This window comes from Saccostrea cucullata, unplaced genomic scaffold, assembly GCF_032062105.1.
Source record: "Saccostrea cucullata isolate Sc308-1 unplaced genomic scaffold, CSIRO_AGI_Scuc_v1 ctg1934, whole genome shotgun sequence".
In the NCBI taxonomy this organism is placed as follows: domain Eukaryota; kingdom Metazoa; phylum Mollusca; class Bivalvia; order Ostreida; family Ostreidae; genus Saccostrea; species Saccostrea cuccullata.
Window position 1 is genome coordinate 12,200 of NW_026939982.1, and position 21,665 is coordinate 33,864.

Sequence of the window (21,665 nt, forward strand, 5' to 3'; positions counted from 1 at the left end):
TATACATTTTTTTACCGTAGTTAATGTGACGATTGTTTGATATTTTTTTTGTAAGAACCAACGAAGTCATTATGAAAATAGATGTGTTTGTGAAATACTGATGCCCCGTATGACAGATTTTTGAAGGTTAAAGTTTTAAAAATGCAAATCAAACTCAAAATAATTCAAGAGAAGATAAACATCGTTTCCAAAAAAGGACTTCACGTTGAAATATGAAACCACCCGCTAATCATTCAAATGTTATAGTCAATTGCAAGGTTACAGTTTTTAAATACAAGGATTTAATTCCAAGGAGAGTCAAACAATCATATTAAAGGTATCCAGGGGAAAGTCTTTTTATAAGAAATACATATCTGAAATATTAAAGCCCTAGCATCTGGTCAAGGTCATAGTTTTTCTAGAATTAGGCCAAACTCAAGGGTCTAATGAAAAAAACATGTTTATATCCATTGAAAGCTTGTGTCACGATAAACACACACTTGTGAAGTACATATGCCTTAGAACCAACTGTTCAAAGATTTTGGCCATAGTTAAGATTTTCAGAAGTAGGTCCAAGTTTTCAAATGTTGGTATAGAAAGAAAGGCTTTCTCACAAGAAATACACCTGTTTAAATCTATGAAGGTCCTTGTAATAAATTGTTCAAAACGTATGTATATGGTAATTTTTTTTTTAAACAGGGTGAAATAAAAGATCCTGAGTAAAAAGATAAGAAAGATTACATTCATGGCAAGGAGGATTCGTGTCACAATGAATACACATGTGAAATATGAAAGCCCAAGGACCAACTGTTAAAAAATTATTACCAAACTTTAAGCTTGGTAAATTCTTGTAAAAGTGGCTCAAATTCAAGGTCAAGTTCAAGAGGTCAAATGTGTCGGTACCTAAAGAAAGGTCCTGTCAAAAGTAATATGCATGAGAAACATGAAAGTCTTGGCTGCAACCTATCAAAAGTTATGGACAAGGTTAATGTAGTGGACAAACAGACAGACAGTGGGACGGACAATCAGACAGACTGTCGATTCCGGGTACAAAAATAACAATTATCCTGCAAAGAATTTTAACTTTAGTGAAATATGTAATAAGACAATATTTATTGTCATCATTGCATATAAGTTGATAAAGTTGAATAAATGTGTTTCTATAGCTCTTCTCAAACTGAACAATATTAGAACAAGAACATTTCAAAGCGTATTTCTGCATTATTTTAACCCGTCCAACAGTGTTGCGAGTGGATAATAAAATCTACAATCCACACAAGTTTCAGTTTTCTGAAATTACTGTACTATCATTTTGATAATGATACGAATCGTATATGTGATTAAATAAAAATGCATTGATTTCAAACCAAGATCTTAGGTCACACCACACTATCAAACTGAAATGTATGTAAACAATCATTTAAAATTTTCACGATTTAAAGCCATGATTTTTTCCCAGTTTTAAGGGAATTGTTTCAATTGAACAAGATTAAAAAATGGAACACTTTTCTCTATATTAAGATTTTAGTAAAAAGAAACGGATAACTAAAAATACTACATAACAGTTCTATGTAGACAAAATGACCATGTAATAAATTAATATCACCAAGAAAGAAAAGAAGATATACATCATTTACATCCTTTTGTTTATTTAATCTTTTAAAGATAACAATCGCACAGTCGCATGTGTTTCTTTTAATTCCCATCATTATACTTTCAGACTTTCTAGACCTACAATTGCTGAAATTTCAATTAAAATGTTACTCTGGGTTTGTTATTGGACATCAATTATCAAATGCTTCATTTCCATTGCATACAGTGTGCATTTGAGGATTATTGATGTGGGATAACAATGTCTCCACTGATGTAAAGAGAGAAGGTGAAAGTTCTTTCATGGCATCACATTTTGTCAGCATGTCGATGACGTCATCTAAAAGTGTATGTCATGAGTTAATTCAAAACAAGATCATTTTATGATTTGCAAATTTCAAAACTGCTTTATAATTCAAGCATAGTCGGGTTTTGATGAATTGATTTGAACTTAACATAATAATATACAAAAGGTAATTTTGAAATGATAAAAATCCTAAAATAACCTACTAAAAATTAAAGCAAAATGTACATTTATAAAAAAAGATTTCTTACCGTTATATGCAGCAAAATATACCTCAACACAAGCTACATTATAATCTAAATGTACCTTTTAATACAAAAAATATCATTCAAACACAGCTGTATCTCATGTACTTTAATATAACTTTATATAGCTTCAAAACCAGGAAGAAATACTTACCCTTTTTATAGTCTTCACTCCAACAAGATCTACAAAGTTTACTGCACTGAAATTAACCACGATTTTTGGTCTCTCACTTGTAAGGGCTTCTTTTTCCTTCGAATCATTTTCTGTGCTTTCCTATCAAATGAAGTATTATTAAGTGTTGAGAAACACTTCTAGGAATATTACTACGGTGTATTTGTTTAATTAAAAATATAAATAAACCTCATTGATGCATAAGTTCTTCACGCTGGTGTACAAAGATCTCCCGTGTGCTTTCACTTTATTGCTATTCAGTATAGTTTAAATGCACATACTGTGACTGCTATTGTGACCTCTTGCTGTTTCTTCCTCTTACGAAGGACCTTGGGATCTAGTCCTGATTTTTTGTACACTGTTCTCATAAAATGTTCTGCATTAGCAAAGAATACTGGTCCATGATACTGTACAATGTGAATTCCACTGTCTTCGTCTGAGCAAACCTGATAATAATTTTCAATATAACAAATAATGCACTTGTAATACATCATGTTGATGTCTTTGTAATAAGAAAGGCTAATTTCTAATTAATTATATATCTTTAATAATGCGTTTGATGTAAGTTTCAAGTGAAAATACAGTGTTTTGAAAAGCTCCCCATATTACCGGTTTATACTGCTTTACATTCCTCAGAATATTTGTTTGTCCCACAAAGCCAGCTTTGTAAGCATAAACCCTGAAAAGTAATAAAATGAAACAGAATTTATAATTCACAAACGACAAATCAATATTGAAGAAGCCATGATAGCTCCAAACTTCAAAACTATACATACATATCACTTCTAATTTGATTTTCTTTCCAGATCTTGAATAACACAAACACTTCGAAACCATATTCATTGAACATTTTGTATTGTAAATTATTATCTATAATCTATGGCTTATATAATCTTTTGTTCATTTTTAATTCGTTAAATTTAAAAACATGCATATGTATATTAAGAACCTCTGAGTCCTGAGTGTGACTGTGAAGACAGAGAAAGCCATCCCTATAACGATCCCTATCTCAGCATCCAGTATAATGGTACTGGCGGCAGTCACAATCCATATCATCTGGAAATGCAAAACGTCATTCCAGTAACTCTTATTTGTTCTTTAAAACATTTTCAAGGAACGAGTTGGTTCAAAAATAAATCTATTGGCATTACGACGAATATTTTAACTTAAATGACTTAATGAAATTGTCAATTATGTTTCCCATCCTCTGTTTATCTATCATGCATATTTAGATCTCCAGAATATCTGAAGATAAATGTTACAAATGAAATAGTTCTTTGAAAGTCATGAATTGCAAATCCGTAATTACACAGTATTTGTAAAAAAAAATTATTTTTTTTTACAGTTGAAAAATGCTACATGTATTACATGTATGTTGTTTACAGTTTTTGTTTTACCAGATAATTATAAATTAACCATAATTAATAAGTTCTTTTCTAAACTTATTTTTTAAACCTAAATCCTCTCTGAATTAATGAATATTTCCTCTCTTTCTCTAGCAGGCAGCTATGTAGCACATTTATTTTCATGTATGTTTAGAATGTTTTATGTTTAGTAGGGGGTCAACTAGAGATATATAAATGTATACTATACATGGCAATGTTTTCCAGGTTTTGATTTCTTAATTAGTCTGCTGGTTGATCCCCCTTTTTTCGATGTATATCATTTACAATGACATTATGGTGCTGGGGTTAAGATTGTGCAATATTGTGATAAAGATACATGTATTTAATATTTTATATTTGAACCTTTCCTGAATTGTATTGTAAATTGTTTTCCTACTTTTAAGTCATTTACTGAAATAAATGACATTGAAATACTTACAAAATGTATTTTGTTTTTCCGCTTTAACCAAAAAAGAAGCTCAGTTATCTGGCAGGATACTGTAGGAACATTCCACGTAAACTCATCAGCACCACGGCAGATAGAACACACTAAAGCACAATAAAAACGTACGTATTACCAGGTGAATATACGAAAGGGCATTTCAATACATTTTGAATCGTTACTTCAAAATTATGGTAAATATTCTACCTTTGAATTTCCTGGTAATTGATTAAGTTTAAAACATAAACTTATAAATAATTAAAATAACTGTCTAAAAGAATGAACATACCTTAGGTAAATTGTAAAATAATGGTCCTATGGCAACAATGACAACAAGAACAACGAGACAACCAATCAAGGATGCCACCTACAATCATCAAAAATCAAACGGCAATTCAATTCTCGATGTCTCAAAAGAGGCCCTATTCCTTTATTATATCTAAATCATATTCAGAACATTCATGAGTGACACTCTTGTATAATTCTTTACTTATTAATACTTACCTGAGTTTTACTCCCAGCTGATTCCTGTACCATACTACGTCCTACCGACCCCGCGGGAATGTACCCAGAAAACAAAGAACAAGCTAAACTTCCGGCGCCATACGCCACCATTTCCTTAAAAAAATAGTTATGTGGTAAAAAAAAATTACCATCAATTAATGGTTAAAAGATAACATTCTCGATTCAACTGTAATACATGTGATTTTTTTCTGACCTGGTTTGGGTAAATGTCATAATTATTTGTCTGGGCTAAAATTTTGGCAATTGACACCGTCTGGGTAAAAGCAACTATTCCAATCATGACTGCATCTTTCAGATAATTAGGAATGACTAGTTTTAAGTCTGGTATATTTAATGACGGGAATCTGTAAGAAAAAACATAATTAATTTATTTTATTACTTTTTGTAATTGAATTGGCCTAATGCTTGTTCCTTTTAACCGCCATTACACATAAATTGACAAGTATAAAAAAACAAAATTCTTTATAAAATTATTAACAAAATTTTCAATAAAATCAAGAGATACAATTTTCTTTCATTGATTACTTACCCAGCTGGTATATCTTTTACAACATTTAAACCGTTGTTTTCAAACAAATTTGCAGCGTACGCAATGACTGTTGCTAAAACTACCTAATATACAAAGTAAGTAAATTGTAAGTGTTTGAATTTTTATTTAATTTACTAGTTTTAATATTCATTGAAGATTTAGTGATTCTATTCATTTATGTTAAATTGGTTACCACTATCAGATCAGCTGGGATAGGAATTTTTAATCGTTTCTTGTAGCGGATGTTGATGTGAACTTTGATGACGTAAAGAATGATGAAAGACACTGTAAATATCACCAATGGGAGCCACTGTGTATCGCCAATATTTTTCAATATAGCAACCCAGGTCTGAAAAGGAAGGCCAAAACATTCAAAAAATAAACGTCTCAAATTGATATATTTTATAAATAGAACAAATTGCTCTACATTTAGTTCCACATGTTAATACACAGCTTTAATTTAATCTTAAGCCATGTAATAAATCATAATGCATTGTTACTTTTGAGACATGAAAATACAGAATGACCTTGATTATTTTGAAGTATCCATTAAAACGAATGACATCTAGGCCGAATATATGTTTAGCCTGAGCTGTGATGATCAGAAATGCAACAGCCGATGTAAAACCGCTAACCATTGGTTCTGGCATATAGGTTGTGATAATTCCAAAACCGAATCTGCCTAAAATTATCTAAAAGAAATCAATTATAGGTAAAGTTACTATTCTTTATAAATTCTAAAATCTCAATTAATCTGAACTGGAAAGATCAATGAAAATAGGATAATTTAAGTATTTCTTAATAAAATATCAAAACTTAACTAACAATATTAATGTTATATGGAAAATGCAAAATTCATCTTAAACAATGAACGTAAAAAGTACGCGTATTATTAATCTAATATTGAAATTTACCATCACAACTCCAGAAACTAATGATAACGCACTGGCGATTTCAATTTTAAAACCGTCAATAGATGAATGCACGTTTGATCCTTGTATCACATTGGTCAAACTGTCATGTCCTGTGCTGTTCACAAGGAATGAAGAACTGTTCGTGGACGGTCCAAATATGGAATATGACGTGAGATTCTGAGGTATTACATGTATAGTGTTTTGTACACTGTAGGTGGGATTTGAGGTAGCATCATCCAATACTGAACCAATCATTAGGCTTACAACGGATATACAACCTGTAAAAAATGCATACTCCAATGGCTTTTCATTTTTAGGACTTTTTCAATACTAGTATCATGCAATTGTATTTGAAATTTATATAGAATTTTGACGCACCTGTACCGCAAGTGCTTTATCATGTAACAAATATTACGTATTTACATCTGTACATGTATTTTTCAAAATTAAGACTTGACCTCTTTATGATCACGCATATTTTTCCCACTAAAATTAAAACTTTATTTTAAAGGTTTTTTTATTATTATTTTGTTGTATTATACTTTTCATTTAATCACATTGATTGTATTTTATGTATAATAATTTTTTTCTGAGAATATTTGTAATACAGACCCATGGACACATGCCTTGATGTTCCCAAAAAGAAGTAGACAAGCGGTCCAAAGAAGGAGATGTACAGTCCACATATTGGAGGAAGGGAAGATAGCATAGCGTATGCCATACCTGTAAGAAAATTTGCCACAGAATCAGTTAAGAATAATTTATGATCAGATTTCAACGGCCTCGCCAAAAACGGCGTTTCCGAGATTTTATTTCCGCAAAATTTCATGTTTTCTGCAAATTAAAGTATTCTAAAAAATGAGAAAAATAACTGGAAAAATAACTTTTTTTTTCGATATATGGATATATCATTATTTTTTTTTTCAATTTAATAAAACAGGAAAATTTATTCTCAAAAGTGCTAGCCTTGAAGGCCAGAATGTTTAAGAACTTATATACATGTAATTAGATTAGACATAATTATATTTTTTTAATTTGTTTTAACTTCATAACAAACATCAAAAATTAAAAATTCTTGTCATGTTCAGAATACTTGAAAATTTCGAAAAAATCAAATGAATTTTTGTCATGTCTTTCAAAAAATATCTTAAAGCCCAAAGCGATTTATGACCCGTAAGGGGTATCGTAGGGCGTCATAAGATTTGTTTTGATTTCGAATTTCCTCTGCAAAGGTTGTTTACCTTGTGGTATCTGCATGACTCCGACCGTAAGTCCAGATATTACATCATTTGCTAAATACTTCCTGATTTTATAGGTTTGGAGGGTTTTGACAAAAGGGAAAGTTTTACGGGCACATCGTTTATAATACTGTTTCGACAAATAACGACGACTCGCACTCTTCAGTCGCGAATACCACGGCACCTCGTGTCTCGTTCGATGGCGTTCATTAAAATCACATAACTTTGCATTTTCTGATTGAACATTCATATCCAGACTGTGTAGTTTATGAAAAACACATGCAGTAGATCGCCTAACAGCATTCAGAATTAAAATGCATTGAAGTTCTGATTCTTGACACTTTCTCTGCCTTTTAGGCCTTGCTGAATATAGCTAGCGGTACTCTGTTCATATTAAAATAAAATTTAAAAGTCCCGTCTGAGCTAATAAAATTCGCGTTCGAGCTCGAGAAACCGGGGTAAAATGAGGTACACGCGACAGTCATCCCTGTCAAACAGGAAGTAAACATTATGTTGTCATTCTATAACTAGTGATTGCACTAGTTGATCGATACTTAAGTATGGCTTAAAGTAGAGCTATTTTTGATTAAGTTAACAGGTCTATGAATACTTTATGTTAGTAAAGGAGGCGATATAAAGAGTTGTGCTGTTACATGTACTTGTAGTACCAGTGTACTGCATTTAATTTTATGTTACAATTTGTATTAGTTTTCAACTTTGCTACTTTCGTTTTGTTTCCTCTCAAGCGTTGTCTGTACCATCTACCTATGAACCATGGCTGGGATCCATTACGCAGAAGTGAAAGAAATGAAGGAGAAAGCGTGAGTGTATAGTTATCCTATAATTTATATCTATCGCTCTACAGCTTCCATTATCTTAAAATGAGGAATTCAGCCTTTTCTTTATTCTTTCTCTCCTTCGGTCTGATAATATGGGACCACGTCCAATATGATAATGAGATTTTGTATGTTATATAATTCAGTATTCTATTTATCTTATATTTACATTAAGATAAAAATAGAAGAATTATATTTAATTTGTGAGTTGTGAGCCCTTGGTCTCAACAATTCGATGATATTTTCAGCGACTATTCCTTCGCCAACTACGCAGCACATTGATAAACTGAAAGCTATCATATTCTTATAAAATATTCATGATAGTACTAAAATTATTTATTAATTTCTTGGTTGAACATTGTCAAGGTTTCCACTACATGCATGTTCTGCATGGGGATCGGGTCACACTAAAAACTGCTTAAATCGATATCAAAAACACATGGCCTGTCAAAAAATTACTTTCATTTTTATTTTTTAAACCTAGCTCCACCTTTTTCCTACTAAGGAGTACATCAAGAGTACTGTGCAAACTAAAGTCTTACGAGAAATTATTGTACATATAAGACCGCGGAACATTAACTGGCAAATTAAGATTGGAAATATACACCTTACGTCATTTCTACGGACGTGGGGAAAACATCGGATTGAAATTGCAGACAGAAATTCATTTTCAATCCACCTCAGCTACGCTAGAAGGCACATAATTACTGATTGACCCAGAAGACAAATAATTTCAATTTTGGTAAAGTTTGAATTTTTTTGTCCAGTGTTTTAAATAAATTAATATTTAAGGGACAAATATTTCATTTCTGTTTGGTAAATATATGTATATGTTTGTGTGGGGGGGGGGGGGGGGGGGGGGGGCTGAACGATTTTTAAATAAAGTTGTCAAACAGTTGTCCAACAGTTTTCAGTGAAAATAAGTATAAAACTCATGCACTCTTATAATCCTAGAAATAGAATATATTGTCATGTTAAATTTTTTTACCCCCCTCCTTCTTGAATCAAATACCTCCTGAAAAATAATATTTGTCTTCTATGATCTTTCGCGTTCTTAAAATTATAAGCTAAAATTCATATTAATGTGAACTTCAAACAATATGTATTTGGGAGTTGAAATTAGTTGAATTTTGGATCATACATTCACTCTTTGCTTCACCTAACCCTAACCCTAACCCAACAGCTCAGATGGGTTGAAAATGAATTTCGATCTGCAATTTCAATCCGATGTTTTCCCCACGTCCGCGTCGAATTGGACCCGCCCATTTCATTGTCTATCACTGAATGTTTTGATTGTAACAGACAGAAATGACGTAAGGTGTATATTTCCTATTTTGCCAGTTAATGTTCCGCGGTCTTAATGTACATATACAGGGTCTTCGAGTTCAACGAAGGACCAGTGTCTGTTTGTAATTATTTCAAAGCTGGTTATGATTAAAGTACATTGTAATTGTTCATGAAAAGCTTAACTTTTCAAGATCATTTAATCTTCTGTTTTATTTTTTTAATTTGCAGTGAAAATGAAGCCTTTATTTTTTCTTTGCCTGTTTCTTGGAGGAAGTTTGTGTTTAGGCAAACACACGAGGAGAATTGGAGGTAAGTTTGTGATTTCTTTCATGCATTTTATTCTAGATCAGTAATGCTTTATATTTTCCTGTTAAACAAATCTTTTTAACCAATGTTTATTTTATATAGCTACTTGAACATTCCTGAAAATAAAGTTTTAAAATATCTTAATATCTTTTTACATGGACTAGCAGTCGGTGTGTAAAAAATAATTTCAATTTTAAAAAAAAACTTGTAAGAAATACATGTTCTGAAATTAGTATTTCATATCAGATAAAAACAAAAATAGTTTTACACACCAAGAGAAAGCCCATGTGATCTAGATCTGTTCAGATTTGGAAAGTTTAAGGAATTTAGAGAATTAAAATTCACATAGTTCACATAAAAAATGTAAAATTACGGACCATGTTACAATACCTTAAGAACGAATGTTTTCTATGGAGTGTTAAATGCACTAACAATGAATCCAACGTATAAAAATATGGTATCTTACAGTGTAACACACTTTAATGTCCGAAAGTTTACGGCCATACTTCATGGTTATAAAAGAGTAAAAGACGATCTGGAGATAGCAATAAGGTAACTTTTGAAGAGTGCATTTTTAATATTTGCTACATGTTTATTAACTTTGATGTCATTTCTCTCTAATAATTTGAATATGTTGTGATGGAATCAAATTTCTGTATATGCCGGTCAGTGTTTTATGTACACGTAAAACAACTTTAAAGTTTTGTTTCATGTATTTATAAAATGAAAGATTCCAGAACATGAAGAAATAATTATACACTGAAATGACAACAGAATTTTTTGTTATTTCCCGATCATGACATGGAGCACACAGTGGGTGCGACCAGTCGGCAGGGGATGCTCACTCCTCCATGGCACTTGATCCTATACTTCTTATGTTTTGGAGGTCCGTGTTTGTTCTGCTCCTATTCTGCATTGTTTTATGGATTTTTGATCTTGAATTTATTAATGCTGTTCATTATTTCCATATTTTTCATACATGTACATATGAGTAAACGGAAACTTTACTACATTGTAAAGAAAACATATTATAACTAGTCTATTAACTAATCATTCAAGGTGGCAGTTGTTCATTTCATAAAACCACAGACGTTACAGTTTTTCTATCAGAAAAAAAATCCCTGAAGTGTGCTCATCTGAAAAAAAAAACAAATCAGTGGCACGGTACATGGGGATATTTTAGTTTAAAAATGTAGAATGGTAACTCTAATTTTCTTATGAAAGTCTGCAGTCCAAATCTGAGGTCTAAGATTTGCATATTAGATCATCATTCATGATTCACAAAATAAAATGTACTGCATTGAATATGTTCATATACTGAAAGAACTCATTGCTAGGGCGATGTCACAGAAAATTGTTGTATGTACACAGTTTTAAAAGTAATTATACTATTATAGTAAATCTTGAAAATTCTCTCCTGCAGATCAGCGAGACTTCATTTTCAAAAAATATTAATGTACTGCCTTATATTGTCAATATGGAGATTCTTGGTTGAAAAATCGTGTCATGGCTAGGGTGGGCAGATAACTAGGAAAAGAAATTTATAAAAAGTCTAAGCTACATTTCTATCTAAAAGTTCAGATTTATTTATTAAGTTTTGACATTTAGGGCTTAAGATTGGCAACCTTAAGTCTACTAGGTTTTTGAATTTTAATGTATTTAAATTCTTCAGCAAGAGAACAGATCATCAGTTTCAATATGTGGCTGATCTCGATGACTTCGATTTTGATGAGTATGTTGAAAAGTTAGGTAAAGCAGACTGTCCAACTGGACTTCGAACAGATGAATTATATTGGTACAGTATTTATTTCATATTTGAAATAAACACAATCTGGTGTATTGCAGTTACTTTTTTATAAACTTTTATTTTTGTTTCAAGTAATACTATATATAATTATTTTTTATTTGTTAGTTTTCCTAAAATTGAACTGTTCAAAATATATGATGGAAGAAACAGTTATTCATTTTTCTCTCTCTCTTTTTTTTTTTTATTCTTTGGTTGGTTATATTTTAGGCATTTATTAACTCTTTTGGAAAAATGTTTGGAAGAGAAGAAACTGCTGATACGTAAAAGTGAAGAACATGCATCAATTAATGGGTAAGGAAATTATTATCTGGTTGGTTGCTAACATTATAGACATATTCATTTAAAGCAGCTAGTAAAAAATAAGTCATAGACTAAGATTTGCAATCAAGTTCCTTTACACAGAAAACCACCGACAGTGGCTCTAAGTTATTGGCTGACATTGCCTCAGGATGTTAGACACGTGATTGCTTCTGAAGACCCTTCAAAGATCATAGAGTATGTTACTAGCATTATATTACATGTAATCAATTAACTTTCAATTTTCCATTGTTTCACACATTACAACATTTTATTTAGAAGTAAATTGCAGATTTGTAAATGTACATTTATAAACTATTTGAAAAATAATTATGTAAATGTTTAATTTTGTCTTTAGAGTTTTGGTGGAAAAGTTTCATCAACTGAAAATGGAACAAATAAGGTAAAATATTACTATTTCACATGTTTCAGAAAGAAAATAACATGATCATGATTGCATAATTCTACACTCTAACATAATTCTTAAAGTGTAGTTTTTTGATTGGCTGATATCAAACACTGAAAAAAAAAATGTTAAGTGTTAACACTAAATGTTAATGAAACTCTGTTGCCTCCATATGACAGCTTTTGGTTCTCAAATGCAAATCAACTCCATGGAGAAGAGATGAAAAATAATCCTACCGAAAGCACTTGTCTGAATGAATATACCTGACAGGTGAAATACAAATCCTAAGTTTTAACAGGTCGAGACCACTAGATTTTCTGGTGTCAGCATAAATTTGCATGTAAATTAGCTATCTGTTTACTTTACCTACTGCTGAATGAGCCGCAATGCATTGTGGGCTACTACAAGTACCCAGCTGTGTTGAAAATAAAGGGCAACTTGAATTGTCCCTTGGAAACTTATTTTCAATTCTTTTTTGAGATTTATGAAAGAAATATTTAAAATGATGTATAATCTTTCATTTCTATGCTCACATTTACAAAATTGTTACAAAATTTGCTTTATGAAGCCTTATATCAATTCATAATACATCAGCCTAAACCATTGTTCAAAGAGACGTAGGTGCTATCGTGTCGATAAAACATTGAGTTTTTTTTCACGCGATATACGTGTACATAGTTTTAGCAGGTAGTATGTACACAACGTAGGTCCTTGGTTTTAGACAAAAGGAGGTGTGCAATTATTATTTAACCCCTCAATATTAAGGTTATCCGATCCTCAGGTTCTGAAAATCAGGCATTGAGTAATTGAAAATGCTCACAAAGATGTCTCTAAATTCTCAAATTAAAATGTATTTACCCACGATGTTTCTTTAAACTTCATCTTTAAATTTAATCATATTATATAGGGAAAATTAGTAAATCTCAAATAATTTTTCAGGAAATGCAATTAGAACTACCTACTGTATATTTTCTAATTGATAATTGACCAAGAAATAGATTTTAGGAATAAAATTCATAGGTATCCAGGCTTTTAAAGAAAATTGCATGAATTTTACACTTATTTGGAATTTACTTTCTCCTACTTACTTCCATTGTTTCATAATGCATAGTGTATGAAATGTTTCCTTTCAATGAAAACACCGTAAATCACTTCTAATTTCAAATCATGCTTATAAACATTGGTAACAAAGGCTAAATCAATCATAAAAAGATATTTGATTTTTTTTGAAATATGCAAGTTTTACTTCATTTAATGAGGTACAAATGTCAACTTTTTAAATACCGTTTGTTAAAACTTTAAAGAACATTGAATCATACGTAGAGACATAAAATGAAAATTGTTGCATGAAAAATTTTTAATTTCAAGCTTTATTTTAAGACTTTTTAAATTAAATTATAAATTTAAGAGTTATCCTTCCTGGCTGAGGATCGTATATCCTTAATATTATCAGCAAGTTTTTTTTATGTACATGCAACCGTCAAAGCGTTTGTGCGATATTCGAAGCAATTATTAATAATCTAAAATACAAATCTAATATCATGATTAATTGTGAGCATGGAGCAATGTCTTTAAAATATAATCTTTCAATTTCGGGTCTTACAAAGTGATAAAGAAGCTCTACAGTTTTTCCGATAACGATTTAAATATTGTGAAGTAAACCGACGAAAACCATGTGTCGACATTGAATCGTAAACACGTAGTAGATTTGCACTTGGGACTCATTCATTTGATTGGAGAACGGGTGTGACGAGGACAAAATTTCTTATCTCCTAAACAGAAAGGTTACAATGGTATTTTTGCAATATTGCTTTCAATGGGAGTGTAATTCAGAAAACATAATTGTGTTAATGTTTTTTAAAAGTGGGTCAAACTCAAAGGTCTAGGTCAAAAGATCAAGAATGTTTACTTTCGTGAAAAGTACGTTAAACTTTCACAATGAATTTACATTTGAAATATGAATTTCCGAGCACCAACTGTTCAAAAGACATCAAAGTCAAGAAGTCAAACATGTTAGTATCCAAAGATAAGTCTTTTACAAGGAATACACATGTGAAACATGAAAGCCTTAACCATGCATTCAAAACTTATGGGCAAGGGTAAAGTTTTTGCGGAGAAACTCAGACAGACAAACACAGGCAGACGGACGGACAAGGCAAAAACTAAATGCTTCGGGGGGGGGGGGGGGGGGGGGGGGGCTTAAAATAACTACATTATATTCACCTGCAGCTGACTTTCCAGGTACATATTTATTTATTTTTATACATTGGACTAAAATGAAAGTGGTTACTGCTAAATTGATGCAATTGATAATTTTTAGATACTGAAGCACCCAATCTAAAAGCAAGTCAAATTGCAAGTGCCCTATAACTGGTCGTACACTTATGAGCAACTTTGATTGTAACTAGTAAATCGTAACTCTAAGTGAAATGCATTTACGTGCTAACTTTATGTCATAGACCTAAATAGTTTTAGTTCGTTTTAGGTCTATGCTTTATGTCTACGACCTGATATTTATTTTGTTTACTTCTAGAAATGAATATAATTTAACAATCAAGCATTCAGAATTTGAGAATAATAATTGAAAACTTATTTTCCCCCAATTTTTATCATACATGTATGTCTCCTGAATAAGATTTTAGGATTTAAAGAATTTAACTTGTAATTTATGAAAAAAATCTGCGGTCACCACCCCTCCCCAGTTTCAAAGCTACTGAATTTTTTAAAGGATAGAAAAAATTAACACAATTTTATTATGTCTCAATCATACATGTTTTTCTCATTGCAAATATGTATGCAACAAGGCCGTAACTAGGCTCAAATATTTAGTGAGGCAAAGGTGCTGGGTATTTTAGTCCCAGACGGGGCAAGGGTAGTACCTGATGGTCAGTGATGGGGGTTTCCAGGGGGAGGGGGATCCTGAAACCTGGGTATTAGAAAACAAAAGATTTAATCTTGGAAAGTATTTTGTCGCCCGCATGACACAGTTGTTATAGCGTATGCTGTAGAGTCGCAGACTAAGGAGTTGATCCTTACATCGCGGGTTCGAATCCCACTACAGGATGTGCAGACTGGTCCTTTGGATGATACCGTAAAATCCAAGGTCCTACGTACATTGTATGCCACAGTAAGAGATGACACAAAAAAGTTCTCTGAGTCTTCAATCATCTTCAATGAGTATTATGACCCGGAAACCAAGTGCAGCCCTCCCGCGCCAAGTAGTAGTGTCTCAATATGAATGAGAAAATCTTAGAAGGGATGTTAAACAATCAAGCAATTTACAAAACAAACGTTTTGAATTATATTTTACATGCGTTCTAAATGGAAAACTAGTGAGATGAACGATTTAGAGAAATTGAAACAAAAGTTGAAAATATTTATTTACTATGAAGACACATAATTTTATGTTTCATATTAGTTCAATGTAAAACTTTTTCACTTTTTTAGAAAAATGTAAAATTTTAGTGAGGCATTTGCCTCACTTGCCTCAATGGTAGTTACGGCCTTGTGCAATGATCAAAAAAAAAACGGCATGACCGGTATTGAATTCTGCACCTTGTAATTCTCCAAATGGTTAAGTTATAAACAAACTTTATACAATGAAAAGATATCTACTTGATGATCTAAAATAAAATCTTTCTAACGGTGTTAGTGTTCTTGGTCGTATCTACTTTCATCAACTAATTAACGTCTAGTTCAGCTGGACTCATCATTTATTTTTATTTCGAAATAAAAAAAAAAAAAAGTTTTTATTTTTAAAAAAATGTCTGAATTCAGGGAACAGTAAAACTTGAAATCTATATATCTATTATGAATTTCTTCAAGGAGTAGATAAGACGAGGAGCTAAATATGATGGGAAGACATTTACACTCGGAAAGAATAAAGCGTATCACATGTAGATACAGTGTACATAATTGATGAATTGCATATTAAGAAAACTAAAGTGCAAAATTAGACCTTTCCCTCCTTCTGTTTTCAATAGACCGAATATTGATAAAAAATATTAACATTTCCAATGACTTTATCCGTTATAGTCGCCTGCGTGACGCAGTGGTAAGAGCGTCTGCTCTAGTGTCGTAGCAAAAAAAAATTCTCCCTGTTCAAATGCCCCTCTGAGTGCCGAGTATAGGACAAAATTTGCAGCTCTCCACCGGCAAATGGGGATATTTTCATATAAGTAAACTATTTTCTAGAGGATTGCTAAATAACAAACAAACATTGTCCGAGATAAAATAACAAATAGCAAAAATACTTTATTTCTACATAAATATATACTCGTTAATCGATAAGTGCGATTTAAATTCACGTGCGGGGCGAGACAAATAAACACAGAAGCGGGGCTTGTAGAAAGTGAAGTTATGTAATCAAGAGGAATAACTTTCTAATTTTTTGGTTTTATGATTATGATCAATCGATTGGTTTGTGTGATAATTTTATGCATAAACGTCTTCGGCGTTTATGTAAAGACACTCCTTTATCACAACATGGAACCAAAAGATTAGACATTTATTCCTTAATTAGAACGAGTAAACTAACATGAAATTACACTTTATACTTTAGTAGTCTAGATGACAAAAAACTTGTAACGATAATTACATGTATTCTGTTTGTAAGGCTTAAATTGACAACTACATTTTATGCCTCAAATTAAATGGCACCTTCTGGTATTCTAACTATACTCAAAATTTACAGATCTTTTTAAGCTTTAAGGGGACGAAGGATGTTTGGTCTCATGATTCAGTTTAATTACGCCATAATCTCTGATAAAATATGTACAAAACAAGATTAATACCATAGTATTTGTATAATTTTTTGATTGTTTGTTTGTGTTCACCATCGTGTATAAAAATATCTAAATCATTCAAACATTCTTGCAAATATTATCAAATTACGGAATAGATTGATCCACTCTTCTGTTTCCCTACTCTGCGCGTCCAACGAGTCGTTGACGTCATTGTAGATATCTTAGTGCAGTAAGATTATACAAGGTAAAACACAGATAGTATATCATAAAACGGATCATGATCAGTACATTGTGGGGTATTCTGTAAATTAGAGAACACAAAAAATATTTTTACATGGTTGTTGACGGAAATATTTTGTAGGTTTATCTTATTTCACTTATTTTGCAAATGTGTGACGTCAAAGTTGTGTTTTTTCGTACTCGAGAAATGTGAACATAACACTTTTTTCATACTCATGTTTTGTTTAACTATGGCCTGTGCAATATTGAGCTCAGCTTCACCAATCGATATTTTTGCACTTAATCAATAAAATGACAAACTTGCATTTCAACGTAAATTTTCAAATATTGAATGATAGGATTTCTTGCAGATTAATTTTTTTGTTGTTTATGTTGTCTTAAAAAGTACGCAATTTTCCGTCTCAAGATGCGGTGTGACAAATGAATTTTGCTTTTACGAATTTTAAACCCTAATCATACTCTGAAATATTTTAAAAGACACTTGTTCGCTGACATATTTTTTGTCTGTGCTAAAAAAAATTCCGTTATGGGCCTAGTAATGGGCTCAGAAACATGGAGAATCAGAACTTCACTTTGAACCTGTGGGGATTAGTATTTGTCTCTCAATATTTCTAAAATAAGTCTTGAAACATATTAATATATCTGCTTTAATGTATGTGGGACATGCTGAATGAGAGAAATACAAAATATAACAAAAAAATTAACGACAGAAATTTTTTCAGCTAAAGGTCCTTCTTCCCCTTAAATCCTTTAATCTCACCTTTCAGTTTGAAATACTTTCATCATTTCATTCAATAAAAAATATTTATAAAGTATCTTGCTGTTTCCTACATTTCAATATATTCAGATAAATCGACCGCATTTTTTTTTTCGATTTAATTATAGAACTTACTTTCTCCCATTTGTTGAATCAGTATATCTCAGTAAAGTGAACTCGAAATTAAATGACACAGCAGAAGCTGTCACATCTATTTTATATTTTGGATTAACTGAAAATAATGACTGCCTTAAACTCTCTGGAAAACGGAATACCTTCAGCATTTTGATTGTCAACTTTCCGTATATATGTGGTGTTTAATTAAGGAATCACTGTCTAGTTCGTATAGTATGCCAGGGCATGAACGATAGTGGGAAACATGGGATAATTTGCATAACGGGCGAACCTTATATTTCCGTTTCATTGTGAAATAAAATTGTAGATTTATATTTTTAAAATGTAGACATAGATTAAAATTACACGGGGACTCCCTTGCCAATTTCCATAGCTCTATCCCACTGACATCAAACACAAAGGCAGCCGCATGAGATTTTCATGCATATTTGGCATCCTAAGCACCAGACACAGAGACAGATGCGCACGAGATTTGCATGCATGTTAGGCATCCCTAGCTCCCAACCTTTCGACCTGCCTAATTTACATTCCAGCAGGTTCATCAAGAAATTAACTCCGCTAAGTTTCAAAGAGTTATCACAGAGACAAAAATAAGAAATGGAAATATCAGGTAATATTCCAGCATCATCTACATAATTCTGGTGTTTACGTCAACAAACAAGAGCCTACTCTGAATGTTTTAGCTAGCTAGGTAATTTTCTGACAAGTATGTTAATATTACAAGGATCTAAATAATCTCGATTAAAAAGAGCTTTTGGCAAATTTTACGGTCAATAAATTAAGTTCATTTTTGTCTGCAAATACAACCTATAGATGAAATGTATTTTGTTTGTATTGTATTTTACCATATGTTAGACTATTGCTTTTATGCTTTTATTTTGTTATTTTTGTGAAACAAAGGCAATATTCGAGAATTGAATTGAAATAATTTTCATGAATTTTTTTCAGTATTTTAAAAGAAAAGGGTAGTCCCAAGAAGGTAGCACCGAACATTAATCAAATTGATGAGAAAGAATACAAAAGGTAATATACCGGTACATTAATGTTATACACGTTCGTATTTTTACTTGAAGATTGAGATACCTCTCTTAATAATCCCCCTAAAATATACTTATGTCCTAATATCATTTTGATATATACTTAGGGTAAAAGTATCATTTTTTAAAAGCTGTCGAGAATAAAAGTAGATTTTAATTATATAAAGACATATTAAAGACATCTTCTCAGAAAACCCTAGCAGGCCCGGGTGTCCCTTTTGAAAAGTTCTAATATGTTTTTTATTTTCATCGTCCCTTGGTTTTGAAATTTTTATCGAGCTTGCTATTCTGAACAACTTAATTACTAGGTATGACATATGATATTAGATAGCTTAAATCGAGTGCATTTTAAACAGTTCATTGTAAAAAATCACCAATGATGGATAAATATTTGCATTCCATGAATAACAATTTTTTTTTTTACTTTCACGAGAATTTTATTTGGTGAAAATATTTCTTTTTATATCAGTTGCAGGAGGATTTATACAATGTAATTTCATTTTTCCCCTTACAGAATGAAAGAAGAAAACAAGAAGTTGAAGTTGAAAAATGTTGAAATTCAAGAGTAAGTTTATTTTATGTTTAGAAATTTGAATTTTATATTTCAAAAGGTGACAATTACCCCATTCTTACCATTTGAGACATGGTTAATTTACATGTAGAAAGAATAGTATTTCCATCATAAAATCGTAATAATATTTTAGAAAACTGTTTGCATGTATTATTGATGTGTATAACAGTATATATCTGAATAAGAAATAATTATATAAATTTCTTTAAAAATATTTTTTCAATGAAATAGATTATACTTAATCATGAATATTTTCTGCCATTAAAAATACCTTCATATAATTTAACAAAGGGACCGTGCTGCCAAAATTGAGAACATTCACTACTTTACTGAGAGGTTGAAGGAGAAAGAAAGAGAAGTGAAAGAACTTCAAAAATTGAACACTGATTACCGAAATCAATTGTACACGAAAAACGTCTTGTCACTTCAACAACAACTTGCCCATTCAAAAAGGATTATTGATGATTTACAAGCTCAAAAGGAAGCCTTACTCAAGGAGAAGGAGCGATTATTGACAAGGTGATATATATAATTATTAATCCCATGTTTACCCCTTTATTCCGTGCATGATATGACTAGTTGGATATTTTTTTGATATCCCACAATGGTGAAGTTAAAAAAGTGGAGTCCTTCATAAGAGATTGAATTTAACATTGATTTTGATAAATTAAACATGGGATATACAGACTCTACCATGATTTCTAGTTTGATATGATTTTTTTTCCAACTTTTTGTGTGATTTTATCATCTGTGAAAAGTTTTAGGTATGTTTTAAATATGATAACTAGACCATACTTTAAACGCAATACATGTACATGTATACAAATATTTAAATGATTTTTACACGTATTACAGTGTATGGTACGGAATATATATTAATACTCAGTAAATATGGATAAATTATTTTACATGGGTAAAAATCAAACTAAATAATGCGATTTTATCAATCAGTGGGACGGACAACTTCGGAATGGACATTTTTCCGAACTTGCGCACCCTTTTCCTTTAAAGCTATCATCTTAGGGTTTTTTTTAAATGGTGGGGTTTTTATAATCAAATTGATTTATGAAAAAAAAAATTCAACATTTTCTGCTAGTTTTTGAGATATTTGAGTTCAAAAACAAAAATCCCATGGGGAAACATGAACTTAAAAATACCCCACAAAAAACCCCACAAAAACCCCATGGGGTTTATTTTTCACCCCATGGGGTTAAATAACCCATATTATTTTTCGTGGGGTTTTTTAACCCACGTCTCACTAAAAATAAAATGTGGGGTTTATTATCCCATAATTTTTTATGTGGGGTAAAAAAACCCATATTATTTCTCTTAATGCTTGTAATTATCAAGTGAGAATTATAAAATAAATATTGTTTGGAGTTGCAACATAAATTAAGTACAATACATGTACATTTTTTATCAACTTTGTAACAATTTAATTAATTAATTTTTTTTTCAAATTCATTGATATACAGTACCTGGCCATAAGTGAGTCATAATTTTATTTTTACACTATATATTTCATTGAAAAACCTATTTTCATAAAAACTTGTTGTGAAGTCAATTTTAGCTCAATTTTCATGATTTTTTCACTGAAACATGCAGAATTATTCAAATTTTCTTATCTTAAATGATAAACAAAATGATACTTAAACTATTGAGAATAAATCATAAAATATTGTCATGACAAAATTTTCTAACCTCAAATTACTATGATTTCTTAACAAATTGAAGTCTTAAAATTTTTGTTTTGCACTTGACCTGTGATTTCACGGTAATGCATAAAGATAAAACTATTTTGAAATAATGTGAAGAAACTACAACAAATTCTGCATTTTATGGTGTTTTAGACATTAAAAAGAAACAATAAATGACACTGCAAGAATATTTTAGAAAAATGTGTTTCCTAATGAAATAT

At 31.2% G+C, this 21,665-nt stretch overlaps 1 protein-coding gene and 1 pseudogene across 1 annotated transcript in view; one reads left to right on the forward strand and one right to left on the reverse strand.

The window, feature by feature from the left end:
* Positions 1-1,763: 1,763 nt before the first annotated feature.
* On the reverse strand, positions 1,764-7,670 carry LOC134254401 (prestin-like; annotated as a pseudogene).
* A 427-nt stretch (positions 7,671-8,097) lies between these two features.
* LOC134254402 (uncharacterized) overlaps positions 8,098-21,665 on the forward strand; it is a 33,867-nt gene continuing 20,299 nt past the window's right edge. The window contains exons 1-10 of the mRNA XM_062736926.1: positions 8,098-8,144; positions 9,675-9,755; positions 10,221-10,304; positions 11,425-11,547; positions 11,767-11,850; positions 11,962-12,054; positions 12,215-12,259; positions 19,088-19,162; positions 19,691-19,741; positions 20,039-20,266. Coding sequence (XP_062592910.1) covers positions 8,098-8,144; positions 9,675-9,755; positions 10,221-10,304; positions 11,425-11,547; positions 11,767-11,850; positions 11,962-12,054; positions 12,215-12,259; positions 19,088-19,162; positions 19,691-19,741; positions 20,039-20,266 — 911 coding nt within the window. The remainder of the gene's footprint in view (positions 8,145-9,674; positions 9,756-10,220; positions 10,305-11,424; positions 11,548-11,766; positions 11,851-11,961; positions 12,055-12,214; positions 12,260-19,087; positions 19,163-19,690; positions 19,742-20,038; positions 20,267-21,665) is intronic.